Genomic DNA, 20,474 nt, shown 5'->3' with positions numbered 1-20,474 from the left:
TTGAAAACGTGTTTGTACGACTGGAAAAACTAAAAAATATATGTATCCAAATGGCCACAACGAAACATGACAACTCAACACTGAAGTTCTGATCCAACCGACACTGGGATCAATGATGACTACAATAAATATTGAAAAGTCAAATTAACCACGGAGTAAGAATTCATAAAGTGAATAGCTAGACTATATATAAGGATGTAACTGAAACCATGACCAACACAGAAGGACCACCAACGCTTTGATTGACATGACAGTGAAAGCTGAAGGTCTACACAGTGACAAATGACTCGCTGTTCCTTCACATCCTGCTCCTCTGTATCAATGACGTCAAGGGTGACGGTTTATAAATATGAAGTTAGAGGCGATATTTCTGACGGGACAACAACTTAGGAACTATGAAGGCGATGCTCCTCTTGGAAGTGTAAAAGGCTTTACAGAACTCCGAGCATGACATTGGGATGGAGGAGGATTGAGTGAGTCTATGTCTTAATAGATGGAAGTGTTGGTGCTGAGTTGAAGTCAATAAACTGCAGGCTTCCATAAAGTCAGCTGAATTATCAATCCAAAAAAAAAGTAGGAGAATGGAGAGAAGTGTGTAGGAAGGGGTGGGAGGTAGCGGGGGTATAAATAGACGCTATGAAATTCCATGCAAAGTGAGCTCCAGCGTTTACCTGCGACGCGCCGCGGCGCCTCCTGCTTCCTCCGCGGCATTCTGCTGCTGAGCTCCGGCAGGGAGTCGCTGTCAAGCCCCGCCGCTGATCCGCAGCTTCCCGTGGGGGTCCGCGGTCCTTCGCTACAGTTAGACCCCCCCCAGTTCTCGTCGGCTCTCACTGCTCCCACATCGATATCGAGTGGGCGCGTGGTTCTTCACACAAAATCAGCCAAAAAATAGAAAAAAAAAAGAGGGAAAAAGGGGGGGAAACCAGCGTGACTAGGGTCGCGCTTCTCTTCCGGTGGGGTCCGTGGAAAATAAACACGCTTCTTCGGGGGGTTTCCTCCGCGTTTGGGGGTCTGCAACAGGCAAGCTGGAGGGGATGAAACCAGAATGATCGCGTCAGTCAAAAGTCCGCAAACAAGGGGGACAGCGCGTCAAGCGCAGCGCCTCGTCCACCTCCCCGTGGCTGATAGGCGTCACGTCTCTCTCTCTCTCTCTCTCTCACTCGCTCTCTCTCTCAGTATATATCTCCCCCTCTCTCTCAGCGCGTCTCACCCTTCCCACTGTCTGTCATTCATTCTCAAGCAAACGTAAACAGAGCGATACGCACCCTCTCCGCGTCCTTATCCGCCGCGGTAGTGAACCATGTTTTTTTTTTTTTTTTGGCTTAGTCCCTCACGCCTGATTCAAAATTTCACCAAAATCCATTCGCCCGTGGCAAGTCCTGTGGGTGGCGAGGTGAAGTGTGGGAGGAAGAAGCCACATGCAGCGGAGAAAGGAGGTGACGCGCGGGACGCGCTCTCCCTCCGTGGCGAGCTTTTTTAGTCCGCTTTGAAGAATCCACGAGCACAATCACTCTGGTGTGTGCGTGTGTGTGTGTGCGCGTGTGGGGATCGATGAGATACGTGCTTGATTGGGTCTCCCTTGTTGTAATAATGTACATGAGGAGGAGGAGGAGGAGGAGGAAGGAGGAGGAAGAGGGGTGGGCTCAGGCTGCTCCCATGCGCGCAGGCTGGCGGTGGAGCGCACGGCGAGCCCTGCTCGGAGCCAAACTCTTTCTCGGCCGATGATCTCGTCCTCCTTTTGATACTTGAATGCCGGAGAGGCTGCTGGGTCTCCACACACTCTGCCCCACGCCCAAGTCGCCAGGCAGGACCACGAGGAATAAATAACTTTTCGCCTCGCAGTGCAGGTAAGAAAAGTCTTCTCTCCTTCTCCCCGCGTCCACCGACTAAAGTTGTTAAGCTCCGCTGTCGTCACGCAGCCGCCGAAACCGCAGAAGGATCTTCGAGGAACGCGGGAGCGATGACGGTAAGTTGTCAAGTGTCGCCTCTTTGCGCCAGATGTGCGCGTCTCTTCTCACAATAAAGGCGAGATCTCGCCGTTCTCATCCGACAAAAGGGGATCGGATCCGCGGCTAGGCCGCCGGTCAAGTCTCCTCGAGCTCCGCCGGGTCCGGCTCCTTCGCCTCTGCGCCTCACGGAGGATGTTTTTCGCCCGATTCTCGCCGCGACTGTGTGCGTCGCTCCACCACTGCGTGCCGTTAGATCCGCCCAAGCATCTGTCCGTCTCTCCATTGGCGCATCCATCAGTGTCACACACACACACACACACACACACACACACACGGACCTGACATCTATAACCCCCTCCCACCCTTCAGCGTACGCTCAAACAAACTCCTCGCGCGGCGGATTGCGCGTGCTCGTGAGCGATGGAGAGCTCAGCGTGACTGACGCGCCGCTGCTGCAAAAAACAGAAGTGCGTCTCCACCGTTTTCACTCACACATTCTCGGCTTCGATAATCGCACTTCGTAGCAACACTTCGACAATAAAATGCCTCCTTTATCTTTAAACATTCATTGTGTTTTATGAGTTTGCGCTCATGAAATGCCAGTAAATCTACGGCGCACATAACCAGTTGCGATTGATAGTTAAACAAACGAGTGTTTCACAAACGCAAATAATCGGAAAAAGTCCTTATTTTGTTTTGACATAGTTATAATTATTACAAAAAAAGAAATGAAGACTCCGCATAGTCATTCAAGACAACTTCTAAACACATGAACAGCGAATTATAACCACTTTTTTCAGAAGTTCCGCGTCCCATTTTTCTGCTCCAAATGTGGCATTTCAGGACGCGACAGCTTCAGCGTTTGACGCTCTTGTCGTTTAATTCGGAGAGGATGCGCGCGCCATCAGATGGAGACGAGCGTCCCAAACTCATCTGAAAAGTGTGATCATGTCACGACTACTGGTTTTGGATCATGTGTTCAGTGGCGCATAAAAATACTTGGATCTGAATGAGTTTTTATCGCCAGCGAAAACAAGTTGAACTCACTAGTTTTTGCTTTCGTGTGTTTGTGTGAGAGTGTGTGTGTGTGTGAGTGTGTGTGTGAGTTCTGAAGAAAATCCTGCCTTTTTCTACTGATGTCATTTCAAATCTTTTACAATAGACAATGCAGAATTAAAGTATATTTTCAACGTCCGATTATATAAGCCATCGTTATATGACTACAATATGTGTTTTATGTTGACAGTTTTGCTTATTGCACGCACATTTTACACCTTGAGTTGTAACTGAGTTATTTGGGTGGAAAAAATGTTTCGGTTACAAATCGACCAAAATGATGTTTTGGATTATGCTACATAAAGTAATTAATATATGCCCGTGAATCCTCTCCAAAGATGAGTCGCTGTTCAGCGTTAGTCTGGGGTGATTTATTTTCTTTATTGCACTTGAAAGAGAATAATTCATTTTTAATCGCCATAAACCGTATGTTTAAGCTGTTTTTTTTAAAAATATATATTTTAAAAGTGCGTGTTTTTTTTAAATGTTTTTTTCTTCTAGTCTTAGCGCACATAGCGCACAAAAAACGTAGTAATTTCTGCGAGAAAAGTTCCGTTACACGCATTGAGAACAGTAATTAGCGCATGTGCATGCGCGCGCGCGTGCGAATTACACGCCCACTGAAAGAGGGACGCGTGGCGCAGCAAGGTGGCCCCCCCCAAACGCCATCCCCGACCCCCGATCATAAAAGTTTACCTTCTTAAAAATAAAAAAAATATGATCAAGTTGGTGACAGTTTCAACAGATCTCTTGCCTTCTTCTCTCAAAACACAGTATCGAGATTTAGTGAACAGCTACTGTGATTTATCCCTGAGAACTGGAGCAGTCCGTGATTTCCTCTTTCCCCCCTTCTTTTTTTATTTTTTTTATTGTACCCCCTGCTTTCTCCCCCTTCGCGATGATCACTTTGGCGTGGAGAGGCGGCGCGGCGCACCGGCTTCACGGCACACTGAGTTCTAGTAGAGTGGATAAAGAGCCAGAGGGAGGGACAGTCCGCACACAGCGGAACCAGGAAAAAATGAAAATAATAAAGCACAAAAATAAAACAGTTCAATGGAGGCTTTGTTATCGTCTCAAACTTGCCCGTGGATGAATTTATTCTAAGAACTTTTAGTCAGTGCAGTGCGCAAAAATACAATGGAATTCAGAAAACAAATTAATATAAACCAATTCTACTTATTTATTTATTGTCTTTCAACCCTGCTTTGTTCAGGATGAAGATCACGCGTTGACATTCGGTGCTATACTCAAATGATTGCTTAGAATCATAGCAATATCATTTACCTGCATAAGGAAACAAATAAATCAATCAAACTCAATAAAAACATATCCATATTTAATTTACATATTTAATGGAATAAAACAAGTTGGAAAATGATGTTGAGGAATGTAATGTAGCAATGCAATATTTTAAACGTGACATATTCAAGACAAAAAAAAAACCATATTCTTCTGCTTCTTGTGTTTTTTCGGGTTGGTTTTTCCAGTCAGCGATGCCACCAAACGAGATAAGAATCAATATGGAGGTTTGTCTAAAGCAGGAACCTCACAAAGTAAGCGCCAGGAAGAGTTCAGTTTTACACTCAAGAAAGTTTGTGTCCTCACTGTGCTCGTGCAGTTTCCCTCTCACAGCACAAAATAAACATGTCACTTGCTCTTAAAGAGGTCCAACAATGCAGCATCATCCCGGCTGGTCCAACTGAGTGGCCGGTCCCCGTGCTGAAGACAAGGAGCCGCAGATCAGTACAAGTTGAGGGAAAATTCAGTGACTGTGTGACAAACTCCGGCTACATCTGTTGAGTGCGTCACAGGTGGTGAGTCCTCCCAGACCAGTTTCACTGGACGGGACCAGGCCCAGGAGGGCCCGGGTCCTTTTCACTACGCACTGCTCCACCCCACCCCTCACTGGTCCATGGGCTGTCTTGCTTTTTTCAGTCCTCACCCTATGAATCCAGCGTATTGTGATCCACTTTACCGTCACCCAAGAAGAAAACATCTCCATGTCCCCATGACGGAATAATAAACACGGTCCACACAAGGCAACTCCTCGCTGCTAACCGTTTAGTGTCGTCACTTCCTGCGCCTTGCACAGACGCCCCGGGTAAAATATCTGGTCCCTGCTGTGCTCCTTCCAGAGAAATCACCACCTGGGCTCAATTCAGGGGCTGAAGTCGGATCCCTTTGTGTTCCGATTTTCAGGCGAAATGGACTTTGACCTGGGCCTGAATCCTTCATGTGAAACTCCCATCAATCCTCTCAGGACGCGAGGACGCGCTTGCTTGTCATCTATTATGCGTCTCTCTCTAGCCATGTGGATACTTTCATAAAAACATATTTTGGGAGGCAGGTGTCCCTCACTGGGACCAAAAGTTTCCTCAGTACAATGTAGCCCATGAAACAGACTAGCCATCGACAGGGAAAAAAAAAAAAGATGGAGTGGACGTCCTCTTCCTCCCATGTGTCCTCGATCCCTCCTGCCTGGTCGGCTGGCAGGGTGAGGAGGGCAAGTGCTGACCAGCCCTCTTTCTTTCTCTGTCTGCTATTACTAGGTCACTACACACACACGCACACACACACCGCGTCCTGCGGTCAGAGTTGCCACGAGGGAGAGGGGTAATTTAAGCCCTCCTTGATGTAGCCTATTCATCACTGTCCCGAGGTCCGCGCTTCAAAATTAAAGTCTGATCTACAAAGTTGGAGTGAAATGAGATCAAAATTGGCAGAGGTCACGCAGGGCCGCCGACCCTCCAAATAAAAAAAAGCCGCCGACCAGCTGGGTTGCGACCAAGCCGCGCACTATTCAGACGTTTTGTGGAGGAATAGTTCATTAAGCAAGTTTCGCGGCTGCAGCAAGCCGAGGCTTCATGAGTCGCATCTCAAGCCGGCGCCAGCCACGGTGTCAACGCCACGAGCACGGGCCTCCTGGATATCTGCATTTTAACTGAGACTGTGCGGTGAACGCTCAAAACCAACACACAATTCTGTAATATTAAGTCTCTTTCTTTTTCCTTTTTCTTTACATAAATGAGAATAAGGCAATGAGAGCAGTAAACAGACACACATGAGGACAGAAAACGTCAACACTGATTCAAAACATGTGTTTGACCAATAACACTGATTTATTAAATTACATTCATTTTTTTATTTCCTTATATTCTTTGAATAAATAACCTGTCTGTAGACCTTTCATGCATGTGAAAAATAATAAAGAATACATTGTGATGATCAGTAATGTCCTATATTTTTTACTAACAAAACAAAAAACACTTTTTATTCCACTGTTAAAGGAGATCAATAGAATGACTATTTTACAACACAAATGTATATTAATGTACATATTAACACTAATATAAGAAAAAAATAGAACACCCTAAATCATTGAATTGAAATGTATTGTTTTTTTCATTTCATATGATTCATGCATGTTCCCTTCTTTCATAGTACTTTAGCAATGGATGAAGAGATATATAGCTTGCTAAACAATATATATATATATATATATATATATATATATATATATATATATATATATATATATATATATATATATATATATATATATATAATTTGTGATATTTTCCTATGAAAAAAAAAAACCCCAAAAAACTTTTATGACAAAGTGAAGAATATTGACTGACAATGCTTAAACCAAGTGAAAGATGGAATACAACATTCAGAAAATGTCTGACACATTTATTTAGATGAATATTTAAACTTCAGTTCTTTTAATTATATATATATATATATATATATATATATATATATATATATATATATATATATATATATATATATATATATATATATATATATATATATATTTATTGGTCCAAAACAAACCTGTCAGTTACTTCATCAGTCTCCCAAGTTATTGAACAATAAAGCAAGTATCACTTTCATATTCGATTGAGCACAGGAGGAACTCATGTTGATGCTGCGTGTGGTTCAGGCTTGGAACATGGAGCATATTATATCAGGTCCATTGTTATCTTTTCAAATGGGTCATTTTGTCTTCTCATCATCCTGAACATATTTTTCCTCATTCATCAATGTCTTTTTTTTAAATTACTATCACTGTTGTGTCACTGTTCTTCAATAATATTTGTCATAATTGTATTTTTACATGGAATAGTTTCAGTATTTCACATTTCTGAATAAACATGGTGAAAACTGATGATGATCTTTGAATACACTGAGTAAAGGTGACTGAAATCAAATATAATTTTTTGGTCTGAAAGTCGAATTTATTTAGAGTGAAAAAACAAACAAACAGTGAATTCCAAGTTTCTCTTGTATCAATAACCTGACAGCGTGTGATTGTTAGATCACTCCTGCTTGGTGGAACCCTCCTGTGAAATACCTCCTCAGAATGTTTGTGCTTTCTTGTTGCCTCTGTGGTGATGCGGGGCTGTTATTGGTTGCGTGAATTTCGTTGATACTGAAGGCTGCTTCAGAAGAGGGAGTTGAACATGGTCCTCCGCTTGTCGGCGACATCATGAGGCGCAGCGTCCCAGAGGAGCACGGCCCGCCTGAGCTCTTAAAAGACAGAAAGACGCTTGATTCCACATGCATCAGGTGTCACGCAGCTTCTTGTTATTGATCCAAATGAGTGTTGTGTGTGTGTGTGTGTGTGTGTGTGTGTGTGGGAGCGTGACTGTTTTCACTGAAACAACACTCTTAATCCGCTCCTCATGTCACCTGTGATTCCGTCCCAGGTATTTTCATGGACAGCGCAGCACCAGCGACTCGCTGGAGAAGCCACAGCCAGGAAGCCTTTGCATCTCACGTCTGAAGAGCTACACTGTGTGTCAGTGTACAGTGTGACGGCGCGCTGCTGCGTGAGTCACTACTTCCTCCTTCGTCTGTGAGTGTGTGTGTGTGTGTGTGTGCGAAAAGCCCTGCTGACAGCTGCAGCTCATTACAGGCACTATTACTGATGGGGACTGCTGGGGGAAATTCCTCCTTCCACAGAGCAAACCACCCTGTTTACCACACGCACACACACACACACAAACAGGTTTCGCTCATTCGTGGAGAACATCTGCAGCCGAAACGACAAAGAAACATTTACCAAACATTTACACCTGAGAGTAAACGGGACAAAGGCAAAGCCAGATTCTTGCCATTTGACTTGACGGAGGAGATGGAATGAAATTGTGTTGTCGGTGTGTGTGTGTGTGAAGGCACATTAATAAGCACAGGGTGAGCAAACTACAGAGGAGATGAGATCACCAGAAGACTAAGCCGCGCTATATAAGCAACCGACGTCTGCCTCACACACACACACACACACACACTGTCGGTGTACAGTGTCCAGTGACGTTAATGAGAGGGCTAAGAACCAGACACACATGTGCTAGAGTCATTAGGGAAGACTTCATAGTTCCACTTCAGGCTACTGCACTCCATTACTGTACTTCACTGGTGAGAGTGCTGCCAAACGCGGGGATCTAAGCCTGGACCCAGGACCACCAAGGCTTATCTGGAGGCCGGGAACACAAGGAAAAGGGTCCTGAAGTTTGCTCATCTTTCGCATTATCTACATGGAAAAGCAGGTGTTTGCTCACGAGTGAGGGCTTCCTGAATGCAGGGGAGCGGCAAGGAAGCAGAAGTGGAAAGTGAAAGTGAACCAAATTGAGTATTAGTACATTGTGAATGTGGGTTTTGACACATTTTACATTGGACTGATATATGAGTGTATGGACTAATGAGGTGTAGATGAGGTATCATGAAACAGTATCGCAGGGTTTATGAAACAGTGTCCTAGAGGCCACTAGATGGCGCTCATTGTTTAGAAATAATGTGAGGTTTCGTTGAATGAGTTGTTCAAGTCCAAACATTTTACAGCTGACAGCACCTCTGAAAATCAGGACACTGTTTCATGAAACCTCAGCCACCCATCAACACTGTGTCATGAAACCTCATCGACCCTTCACCAGTATTGACCGTCGTATAGAATCGGTTTTGATTTTTGAAGAGCAACTTAATGTCCAAATTCCACTCCCCTGACTCATACAGTACGTGTTTCAATTGGTGGATTTCCTCTCCATTCTCTCCTCTCTCATCGTGACTGTGCTGTGTTTTGCAAATCTCAGTCTAACTTCTCCGCGAACGAGAGGCTACAAGAGTCCAGCACAGTATTATGTCACAGTGTGCTTGACTCTCCCTGAAGCACTGATCTGAACCCCGCCCACATTCTTATAAGACCGAACTGCACCAGAGTGTCTGTACTGATGGGTAGATGAGGTGTCATGAAACAGTGTTGCAGGGTTGATGAAACAGTGTCCTCATTTTCAGAGGCCACTAGATGGTGCTCTTCGTTTATAAATAATGTGAGGTTTCATTGAATGAGTTGTTCAAGTCCAAACATTTTACAGCAGACAGCGCCATCTGGTGGCCTCTGAAAATGAGGACAATGTTTCATGAAACCTCATCGACCCTTCACCAGTATTGACTGGAGAAAGAATCAGTTTTTTTAACTAAACATTAGATGGTTTTTGAAGAGCAACTAACGTCCAAATTCCACTCCCCGGACTCAAATGTTTGAAATCCTTCTCTCCATGATGCAGTGAGTCCCTCATCATGAGAATGGTGTGTTTTGCAAATCTCAGTCTAAATTGTCCACGAACAAGAGGCTACGAGAGTAAGACCGAACTGCAGCTGAGTGTCAAGTACTGATGGGTCGATGAGGCGTCATGAAACAGTGTTGCAGGGTAGATGAAACAATGTCCTCATTTTTAGAGGCCACTAGATGGCGCTCTTGGTTTAGAAATGATGTGAGGTGACCTCTGAAAATCAGGCGTCTGTATCATGAAACCTCATCCACCCTCGCTCATGGTTAAAGTGGAGCTCCTTGCTTCGGTGGACCAGCCCACACAAGCTCCCTGTTTGTTCATCTCTGAACTACCAAGCCTGAGGGACAGAGCAGCTTGTTTGGACTGCAGAGAAAGTGTGGCCATGATATTCTAAGTGTACTGTTATATGGAGTTTAGTGGAGGCGTTCCTGACAGCAGCTCTCAGCAGAGGCGGGCTGAAGGTTTCCTCCTGACCAATCACAGCAGAGAGGGTGTGGCTGGCGTTTAAGCTCCCGTGTTTTCAAATCACGGAAAGTTTTGCTTAAACTGAAACATACTGACGTGTTCAGAAAGAGGCCAGTTCGATTTATAAAGAACATTGAATGACTTGCTCTTTTAGAAACACCACGTTCCTCCCAGGCAAGTGTCACGAGACAAATACAAAGAGCCAAAGAGCCAATGGAGAATGAACTTAAAACACTGTATTTCTGACCTAAGTTTCATGTTGTGAATGTGGCGGAGGTCCGCCCTCTCTCTGTGCTCTTCCAGTGACATGTGACTAGGTTACTGTTGCTTGTTGTTTTAGTCAGAGGAAATATGACATATATGTGTTTTGCTTCTTGTCGTGCCAGACCTCTTCAAAGAACATGTCACGGAGAAGAATTCCCTCTCCTGGGCAAAGACGTCTGGATCACACCAAGGAGCAACGCAGCAATGAAGACGATGTGAAAGGCTGAAACGTTCTGAATCTCTTGCTGGTGAGCTGACTTCAGGAAATACACTGCACACTAGAAAGAGACGTTTCGCCAAATCACACTGCAATCTGTGATGCAGTTTTGTAACAACTTCATCAGTGTATATGACTTGCGTGTTTGTAAGTAATTGTTGGTCATGGATATGATACACTGCTCTAATGTTTTTATAGATAGATTATATATAGAGTGTTCAATTGGCAGCGCATTTCACGCTTTGTGTGGAATCTGACTTGTTTTTTTTTACTTAAGATGCTCCACCACCAAGGTCATCACATTTGAATGTGAGCTGCCATTGGATGGAAAAAAAAACATACAAAAAAACAAAATATAATAATAAAATAAAAATTATAAGAATTAAAAAGTTTTATTTAAAAAAAATCATGTGTTGAAATTGATTTAAGAAACCATCCATCCTCAACCACTTATCTGTTTCCGGTCGCGGGGGCAGCAACATCCAGCAGCTCTGACTGGGGGATCCCGAGACGCTTCCAGACCAGTGTAGAGATATAATCCCTCCACCTGGTCCTGGGTCCACCCCTTGGTCTCCTCTCAGCTGTGCCTGAAACACCTCCAAAGGGAGGCCTCCATGGAATGTCCTCATGAGATGCCATCTCAGCTGACTCCTCTCAGTAGCTGAGTCTCTCCCGAGTGACAGAGCTCCTCACCTGATCTCTAAGAGAGACACCCAGCACATGTCAGAGAAAACTCATTTCAGCCACTTAGATCTGAGATCTAGTTCTTTCGGTCATGACCCACAGCTCATGACCTTAGGTTAGAGTCGGAACAGAGACTGATCGGCTAATGGAGAGCTTTGCCTTTTGGCTCAGCTCTCTCGTACACACAACAGTGCAGCTGAGCGACTGCAATTTTTTTAACACAGTGAATGTAATTCCCTCTTATTTAACTTCAACCATCAATAGTTTCAGTTGTGTATTTTAAGTGTGTGTAGCTGATGTAGCTGAGTGCAACCTACTTTATTTTTTAACTCATTTTTACACAATTGACACAAAAGTTAGGTGGACTCACTGTTGGAATGAATGTCCCTATCCAGGGGTACATTACTGGCTAGAGCGTGACTTGGCTTATGACTTGGTTTATGACTTTGTCACAGCAGCCAAACTGCACAGAAGCGCACATTCAGAGCTGGACACGCACCGGGCACCTCTTCACTTCTGGAGAGACCTCACTCACTCGGCAACCCCTCCCACATGCAGCGGCCACACACATAGAGGAACAGCCACCTGCAGCAGACACTCTACATTCACGCCTACAAAAGACTGTTTTAAGGCTTGGAACGCATTAGTTCTTTTTCCATTCATTGTAATGGGAAAAATCCATTCAGATTTAGAACAAATTGCTTCTCGAACGGCCGTCTGGAACGGATTGTGGTCGAGAACCATGGTACCACTGTACATGTCGGTATATTCATTTGTCATATAACTGTGATTTCATATTTGCAAAACAACCTTTATGACTCTCTATCACAATAAAAACAAACCAAGATAAAAACATTGCAAGTTGTGAATGGAACCAAAACCAGGGCGAGGCCTTCAAAAAAAAAAAGAAAGTGTGTGCTGCTCTCATCTCCTCGTGATTTATGAAAAGCGCTTCCTGTCACAGCCAAATAACACGGCACTCTCTCCCTCTCTCCTTCGCGGCGTGAGGAGACTGGCGAGGCAGCGAGATGCCTCACACCATGCTGTGATGTATCTGTTGTATTAATCACCCTCTTAAATTGGAGCACACTGCTTATATCAATTATGCTCGATATGAAAACGAGAGGGCGTCGCTGGAGCCAGTCCTCCCTCCTCATTGACACACACCAGTCACCTCGACGAAGCCAAAATAACAGGAACGTGAAAGTGCACAAAAATTCTGCTGCACTTGCGAAACAAAAATATTGACTAATGTGTCAACTCACGTCAGGTTGAACATTTTTAAATCATGTTAACAGCCGATCTCACCTGAGCAAATCTGTTTTTATGTCTATAAAGTGGAGACATCGATTGGAGCCTCTCTGAACACTTTAATGTGGTTCACTTTATAGACTGTGCCAATTTGCTAATTAGGCTAATTATCTGTGAGTTGTTAGGATTTTTTATTCCGGCAATAAAATCCGAAATGATCGTGAGCTGATTCAAGAGTGGAGTCAAGGCACAAAAGTGTGCGATGTGCTTTCTATTGGCCTCTGTGGCTCTGCTAACCAGCAGGTTCTGTGAGGACTCTGGAGGGATGTTGCTGCCTGACACTCTCTTTTGCATTTCCCTACTTTTTTTCTAAGAGAAAAGAAAAAAAAAAAAGTTGGGTATGTTGCGCATCGAACGTTTTAGGGCCATTCTCCGACTCACTGGAGTTGGTTCTAGGAAGACAACAATTTTCAGTTCAAACCTTCCAGACTATTGATGTCCTTGTCTGTCCATGTCCTTATGTCTGTATTAAGGGTGGGATTCGATAAAAAAAAAAAAAATCGAATTATTTGTGATGAATTAATCTGAATTAATCGCAGTATTGTTTGCAGTACAAGAAGTAATATTTGCCACAAGAAGCCACAGTTTTCAATTTGAATGAATGTGGTATATTACTGAACCAAATGATGGAGCCATACAGACATTTAAAGAACAAAATATTGTTTATTTTGCTTCAGTTTGACAACAGCACAATGAACCACGATGGTGTCTATATTCAAGTTTTTATATCACCTTATTTAAACTTAAGCTCTTTTCATGTCTTGAAAATATTTGTATAAGAATTTCAGTTTTATTAGAATGTCAAGTCCATTCAGAGCAGTGGAAAAACCTCCCTGAACCAAAGCAAACAGCTGCTTTTGTTTGCTTTGGTTCAGGGATGATTCCTCCATGTTTGTTGTTGTTGTTCTCATCCTAGCTGCCACGTGTCTTGTGCATCAGTGGCATCAGTGGAGCAGGAACTCCTGCACTGACAAAGGTTCCCTGTTGTCTGGAGAGAAAACTGTTCCATTCAATTAAATGAAATAAAAACAATTACATGCGATTAAAATATGTTAACCCGCTAGTCTATATATGATGCCCCACGGTGACATGTGACTGCCGCCGCACCCGCTCTGTTGCAATGTCCCGGACTGTCCTTCATTGGACACAAACTGCTCTGAAGCCAGCAGATCCATGCAGACTGATGTCTTACTGCCATATTTAACACAGGATTCTTGTACTTTTCCCGACTTTTCGAAACTTCATTTTTCCTTATTTAGCTTGACAGAAATTAAGTAAATGACAATATCATCGATGTAAAAGTGCGTCTTCCCGGAGGAAGAAGTAGGTGCTCTCACTTTAATAGCTAAAGAGGAGCCATTTGTCGTTCCACTCCTTTAAAAACCTGCCGCTGTGTGGGGGGCTGGCCGGAGGAGAGAACAAGCGAGAGTGTGTGTGTGTGTGTGAGGACTTCTGGGTGGTGTTGAACTGAGCGCTATTCCGACTGGATCAGTCTCACCGCAGGTAAAACCACATTGGTGGTATTAACAGATGGTTCTCACTGGATCACAACTGTCATGAAAACATCACATGTAAGAGGGGTTGGTCCACTCAAGCACTGCTGTCTCCTCCAGCCAGTGTGTGCATATGATGCTCTCCGTGTGTGTGTGTGTAATGCTCTGACGTTGGTGCTGCCCGGGACAAAAAAAAAACAAAACAAAACAACAGAAAGAATGTATACACTGGGCATAAGGAAAGGCAGTACACCAGCGATCAGTTTGGCGCTGACATTCTTGAGTTTATTTCCCTGACACGATCTATATGATCATCAGTTCGTACGAAGTTCAAGACTGATTCTGATATGAAATATGCAGGGAGGAAATGCAGTGCAATGCTATGACATCCCGGAGCCTTTAACCGACGGTACAAGAGGTGGATTATAGCAGTGATGGGTAGATGAGGTTTCATGAAACAGTGTCCTGATTTTCAGAGGCCACCAGATGGTGCTGTCTGCTGTAAAATGTTTGGACGTGAACAACTAATTCAATGAAACCTCACATTATTTCTAAATAATAATAGCGCCATCTAGTGGCCTCTGAATATTAGGACACTGTTTCATGATACCTCATCTACCCATCACTAGTTTATAGGTCCGTGACAGGCAGAAAACGTCCTTTATTGTTGAGTTTTATCCAATATTTCCCTGAGTAAAATTAATGCAAGGTTTTACGAACAAAAGTCAAGAGGGTGTTTGAGATATTTGACTCTACGAAGACTATTGTTCTTCCGCAAGGAAGAAGATATTGAGGTCATACAGTAAAGGATGACCCTGTGTCATGTGCTTACCTTCTGAAATAGTGTATTTATTTACTCCTTAAAATCACCCCCTGATTTTCAGGTGTCACAGTGGGCTTATCTCTTTCACATTTTAGCATTGATGGCTGCAGCATTTATAATTTTCTGGGGGTGAAAAAAAAAAGAAAATGAATCTTAAAATCGTTTGGGGAGTAGTAAACAATTGTGACGTGGACTCGACAACAAGAAGCACAACAGAAAACATGGTTTTGGCAAGCAGGATGAACAAAGGTGCTAGTGTCAGGTATGGAGATGCACTCAGAGATTTGAAACACTGGTTTGGTCACAGACAAGGTTAGAAGAGATTTTTATGGCCTTGGAACTGCACACGAAAAGCCAGCCGAACAAAAACTCCATGGCTGTCCCAGGACAAGCTCCATCCCAGTTCCTTGACCCAAACCTTGACTGTGTTTTTACCGAACCCCTCATTTGATACGAGGGAGGTGGGTCTGGTGGGAGAGAGGTGGATCGCCTGAGCTGTAACAGCAGGGAGGGTGTCTCGGGGAAGATAAACAAGGCACTTGAGATATCTTGGAGCTGACATGACACAAGTGCCGACTTGTGATTTGTATCGGCCCGGCTCTCAGAGTGGAGTAGCTCTCCCCATACGTCCTGGCGTTTCTCAGTCGTGCAAATGTGTCAACACATGAGGGGAAAAAGGAGACAAAGATCTAGTTACCAAGACACTTAGACACAAGATTCTCTTCGGTAACTCTCCCCAAAAGTTTGGATTTTTACTTCACTGTTGAGGCCATTCTTTGTTTTGGAGTCAGAGAAGACCTCTCCGCGTCGCCCTCTTCATGTCTAAACGCAACGACATCCAACCCTCTGACCTTGTGGTGGATCATCAGCTCTGTATTAAATACGGTCGCCTCTGGTTTCAACGGCCTCTCGCTTGCAAACTGGCGATCTGGCGGCCTTGGGCCACGCGGAGACGCGAGCTGAGCTGACACCGACCACAGCGAGCACGCCTGTCCGCATTAGTGCATCAGTGAAAGGGCTAGCGATGTGCCTGACCGTGGAGGGGGGGAGGCAGGAAGCGGAGGTCAATCTACGCCGGTGACTCTTTTTTTGTTGAGGTGGGGGGCGCCGCAGATGTGTGATTTTCTCGATGTGTCCGCTCCACCTCAACCGCACAGACGTGCGTTTACATCCGTGTAAGGGATGACTGACGGTTTTGGGAGCAGGACGTGGCGGCGCTGACGGTTAACAGACGCTGACCAGCAGATCACCATAAACAGGCCTCCGAGGTTTAAGGGCCGTCGTGTGTTCCCGGTCCAAGTGACTTTGTGAAGTGTCATACTCCCACAGAGAGGATCAGGAGCTAAGCTTTGGGACTCAAACGCGCCGTCTCAGAGTGTGTGTGTGTGTGTGTGGATGTTAATGTGTTTTTATGTGTGCGTGCAGCTGCCCAGACTATCGGATTGAGAAGCGATACATCCTTTTATCTGTGACTGTGGTTGACCAGAAGCCAGAGTGGAGTCGCCCCCTTGACTAAATCCACTCACAGTTGGGTCCTCTGTGTGTGTGTGTGTGTGTGTGTGTGTGTGTGTGTGTGTGTGTGATGGTGCAATAGCCAGCAGCCTCTTCCTCCTGAGAGCAAAGCACAGAGTTGAAAGGTCAAACACACTTGCAGGGGGTCAGTGAGCAGCTTGGCAAGCGGAACAGAAGCCACACACACCAAGAGATTATTGAATTTTGGAGGATTTGGTGTGTAGCTATACATATATATTTTTTCCTTTACATTGTTGTGTTTAACATGTCTATATTCTGCAGGTTTTTTTGTTGGTCATTCGTGGGAGAAGAAAGAAAGAAACAATTTTGATTATATGATATTGGATTACATTACATTACATTTCTTTCTTAACATTATAATGTTATCAAACTTTCGCAGCTTCACACACGTCCCTGCACACAGGTCTGTCGCTCATCTTTGTGGGGACCTCTCATTGCCGTAACCCTTTCCACAGCCTCCCACCCGAACCCTAACCATCCAAAACACGTGGCTCACCTGAACCAGGGTCCAAACCAAACTTGAACTCAATTATAATGACCCAGTTATTTTGAAGTTTTGATCCTGAAATTGAGGCTTAACCTCCTGGGGTCCCCCCAACACCTATGGGGTCCACAAGAGTGGACATCACCAGAATAGATATTCTGAAACACACGCACAACCTTCTGACAAGCACATGAAGCTCAGTTTCAATTGTTAGTGCCAGAGCTCAGTAACACCATGCAGTGACTTTATTATATTGTTTTCTATGACAATCTGACCAGAAAATAAACAAAGAAACAAATACCTCATCCTTGTTGCCTCATTCAAAACTTTCGTTGCTTATATACAGGCTGCTGTGCACTTTGACCTTTCACATGGTTTGCTTGCTGCATCCGTGTAACTGATATGATGATATTGGTTAATGTCATGAGTGAGGAATAAGGTTGTCTTTCAGTGGATGATCAGTTATATCGTAGTACCACATTTGGACGCTCACCTCTCATTGCTCAGTACTAGTGATGGGCAGATGAGGCTTCATGAAACAGTGTTGCAGGGTTGATGAAACAGTGTCCTCATTTTCAGAGGCCACTAGAAATGATGTGAGGTTTCGTTGAATTGGTTCTTCAAGTCCAAACATTTTACAGCGCCATCTGGTGGCCTCTGAAAATCAGGACACTGTTTCATGAAACTTCATCGCTGACTTGAACAAGTAATTCATTGAAACCTCACATCATTTCAAAACCAACAGTGCCATCTAGTGGCTTCTGTAAATAAGAACACTGTTTCAGGAAACCTCACCAACCCTTCTGTACTGTGACGTTAGTCAGAGTCAAAGTTTCATCTCACTTTTCAGTAGATGCACTCACAGCCTCAGTGTAACAGTTGTGACAGTGGCACAGTTCAGTGCCCTCGCACACAAACCGGAGACGGACAGTTCACTAGTTCATACTGTCTTGATCTCCAAAGATAAAGAGCATTTCCCTAACAATTACAACAATTTAAACTTCATGTTCTTTGTTCCTCATTTCTGAATTTTCCATATGTTGCTTTACATCTCACCGCGTCTCTTTCTGCTGAACTTAAAGTCAGGCAACCTTTCTGAGGACACTATTCCTGATGCCCCTCGGCTCTTCTGAAACGTTATCCATCCGCAGGTTACGCTGTTGAAGGCACGGCGCTGTTTTACCTGACAATGTTGGTGTTAAAAGCCAAATCGTGTTTGCGCTCATGTTTTCACAGCCGCGGATCTAAACTACAGCGGGTCGGTGTGACGCGGAGGACACTCAGATTGTTGCAATCTCATCTCCTCTGTCTCGGTTTCTGCAGGACGAGGAGGAGATTTGGAAGCATGTGTGTGTCAAGATGGAGTCGAGGAAACACACGTGCACAGACACACACACGTCAGTCGTCAGTTCGTCCAGCAGACACGTAAATGTACGTTTTTTTGCGCCTTGTGTCTGACTCTCTCTCGCTCTCACACACACCTCCCAACACACACATTTGCCCGAGACACGTCAGTGTTTAAGCTGAGTGAGTGTGAGTGAGGGTGGCAGCAGCATTGAGGAAGTACACAGGAAGTACATTAGTTATCACTCGCATGTCTTCTCCACCGTTTCACTTCTCATCACCAGCCCATGTCTCAGACCCTGTTGGACTCGGCCCACCCCTTTTCTTTTCTCTTTTTGTCTTTTCTTTTGCTCCCTCTGACACACACACACACACACACACACACACACACACACACACACACACACACACGTTCGTCTGAAAATGACTTCCGTGCTCCACTTTAGTGTCAGGCCCTGGGATCTAGATGACACTTGGCAAGATGCAAAAGCCGCAAGACAACGGGATGAAATATTTAAATGAGAGACGGCAGCAGGAGAGACGGAGGAGGTGGGTGCTAGGACAGAGGACAGAGGCCGAGCACACATGAGGAAGGATTTTCGTTTGGACTGACATAAAAGTAGACAGTCTATAGTCCTCATATGCCATCAATAAAACCTGGCTGTCCATGACAAAAACAGTATAAACACTGTCGTAACCTTGCACAGCCTCAGACCAAGACATTACACTGAGCTCTGCGCTGATATGGTCATTGATTTTTAAATATTTGCACGATGATTTCAGCTGTTCATAACGTTCTTATCTAGGCCCAAAGGCAGCTCACAAGAACAAATGAAAGTGACAAAATAAGTTGTGTCCGCACGTGTTCCGCAAATTCTGAACTAGTTGTAAGGAAAACATGCTAAAAAAACAAACACAATTTTACATCCACCGTCATCCATTTATTTATATGTTTATTACTATGTTTATTTATGTTTGTGCTCGCTGTCACTGTACGCCAGATTAGCAAACATCAAGTATGGAAACACAGTGACCTTGTCCATTGGTCCAGTGGGATGGGAGCATCTTAAACAAGGAGACATATCTCGGTTGTGTAGTTTTATTAGATTTGCTGGGAAATATACTTGATATTCTAATGATATTTTTGTTGACAGGTCTTCTATGATGCTGTGGGAGGGGCACCAGGTATGAACTTGTTATTTGTGATAGAATTCATACAATGTTTCGATAGAAGCACAAATGAAATAACTAAGAATTAAAAAGCAAACATGACAATACATATTACTCACTGAAATCGACTGTTTCCAGGCATGTTTTTACTAATAAAAACAGAATTTGAGAATAACTTGTTTATTGTGTCATTTCTGCGTGACATTTTTGAGAAACGTCAATTGTTTAAAATTATTTTAGGGGAGTTAAAGTTCTCCTCAACTTAAAAAAATAGCTCCTAATTTATATCACAGGATGAAACAGGAACGTCCAAGTGGTTTTATTATTTAGTTTAGGCAGACAGTTTTATGTTTTGCGTCCATCAAATGCAAAACAAAACTGAAAATTGCGCCACGTTCGATCCCCATTGTGTGTGGGCAACAATACGCGTGCGACCATTTGTGCGATTCAGTAGTTGAGAGTAAAGCATGGCCTCAAATAAACAGAGCTGGGATTTAGTGAATAAATTCAACAGGGAAGGAAGACCTTTGCGCCGTGCTGATTGGCCGCAGATGTGAGCCGCAGTCTGGTTTCGGTTAAAGCCCCGCTGCCAGGAATATTCGCTACAATTCAATAAATAGAGCTGTGAGGAGCGAAGCCTTTCCTTGTCACCATGTCGAGGTCTCTAAACCAATGCTTCACGTGGACTGGCTTCACTGACTGACTCCAGCGAGCCTCTCCTCTCAGGTTGGACTGAAAGAGTCAGATGGCTACTGCGTGCTCACACACCTGCACAGACGGTTGTTCGCCATGTAAAGAATTTTTCCCTTCAAATAATCGAAGCAGTATGTTGAAACAATCATTTCATCTTCTCTCCTACAGTAAAAACTGATCTACTCTTCATACTATATAATCTGTGTGAAAACTGACTTCACATCAATGATTTAGAAATGAAGACATTTTCACACGTTAATATGACTTCTTTTGACATTTGTTTAATTTTTTTGGGACAAATTTAATGTATAATTACATCTAGTATATTACATTTTTGGCCTGTAAATATTTTTGCCGTGTAAAATGTTTAACTCAGCTCTATATATATTTATGACACACTAAATTTCAAGCAC

The 20,474-nt window shown here is 44.0% G+C and overlaps 1 protein-coding gene and 1 long non-coding RNA gene across 2 annotated transcripts in view; one reads left to right on the top strand and one right to left on the bottom strand.

Annotated features, from left to right (window-relative positions):
• tshz3b (teashirt zinc finger homeobox 3b) overlaps positions 1–2,299 on the bottom strand; it is a 37,617-nt gene extending 35,318 nt beyond the window's left edge. The window contains exons 1-2 of the mRNA XM_053878255.1: positions 1,266–2,299; positions 672–1,025 (exon numbers count right to left, since the gene is read on the bottom strand). Coding sequence (XP_053734230.1) covers positions 672–711 — 40 coding nt within the window. The 5' untranslated portion in view covers positions 712–1,025; positions 1,266–2,299. The remainder of the gene's footprint in view (positions 1–671; positions 1,026–1,265) is intronic.
• On the top strand, positions 1,606–19,975 carry LOC128766577 (uncharacterized). Its single transcript, XR_008416025.1, has 6 exons — positions 1,606–1,847; positions 1,920–1,966; positions 7,721–7,843; positions 10,432–10,557; positions 18,178–18,285; positions 19,353–19,975. It is a non-coding gene; the product is annotated as an uncharacterized LOC128766577 (long non-coding RNA).
• Positions 19,976–20,474: the final 499 nt, after the last annotated feature.

Source organism: Synchiropus splendidus, chromosome 1 (genome assembly GCF_027744825.2).
Source record: "Synchiropus splendidus isolate RoL2022-P1 chromosome 1, RoL_Sspl_1.0, whole genome shotgun sequence".
Taxonomy (NCBI): Eukaryota; Metazoa; Chordata; class Actinopteri; order Syngnathiformes; family Callionymidae; genus Synchiropus; species Synchiropus splendidus.
Note: the sequence above shows the minus strand (reverse complement) of the source record. Positions and strands in the feature narration are given on the sequence as shown.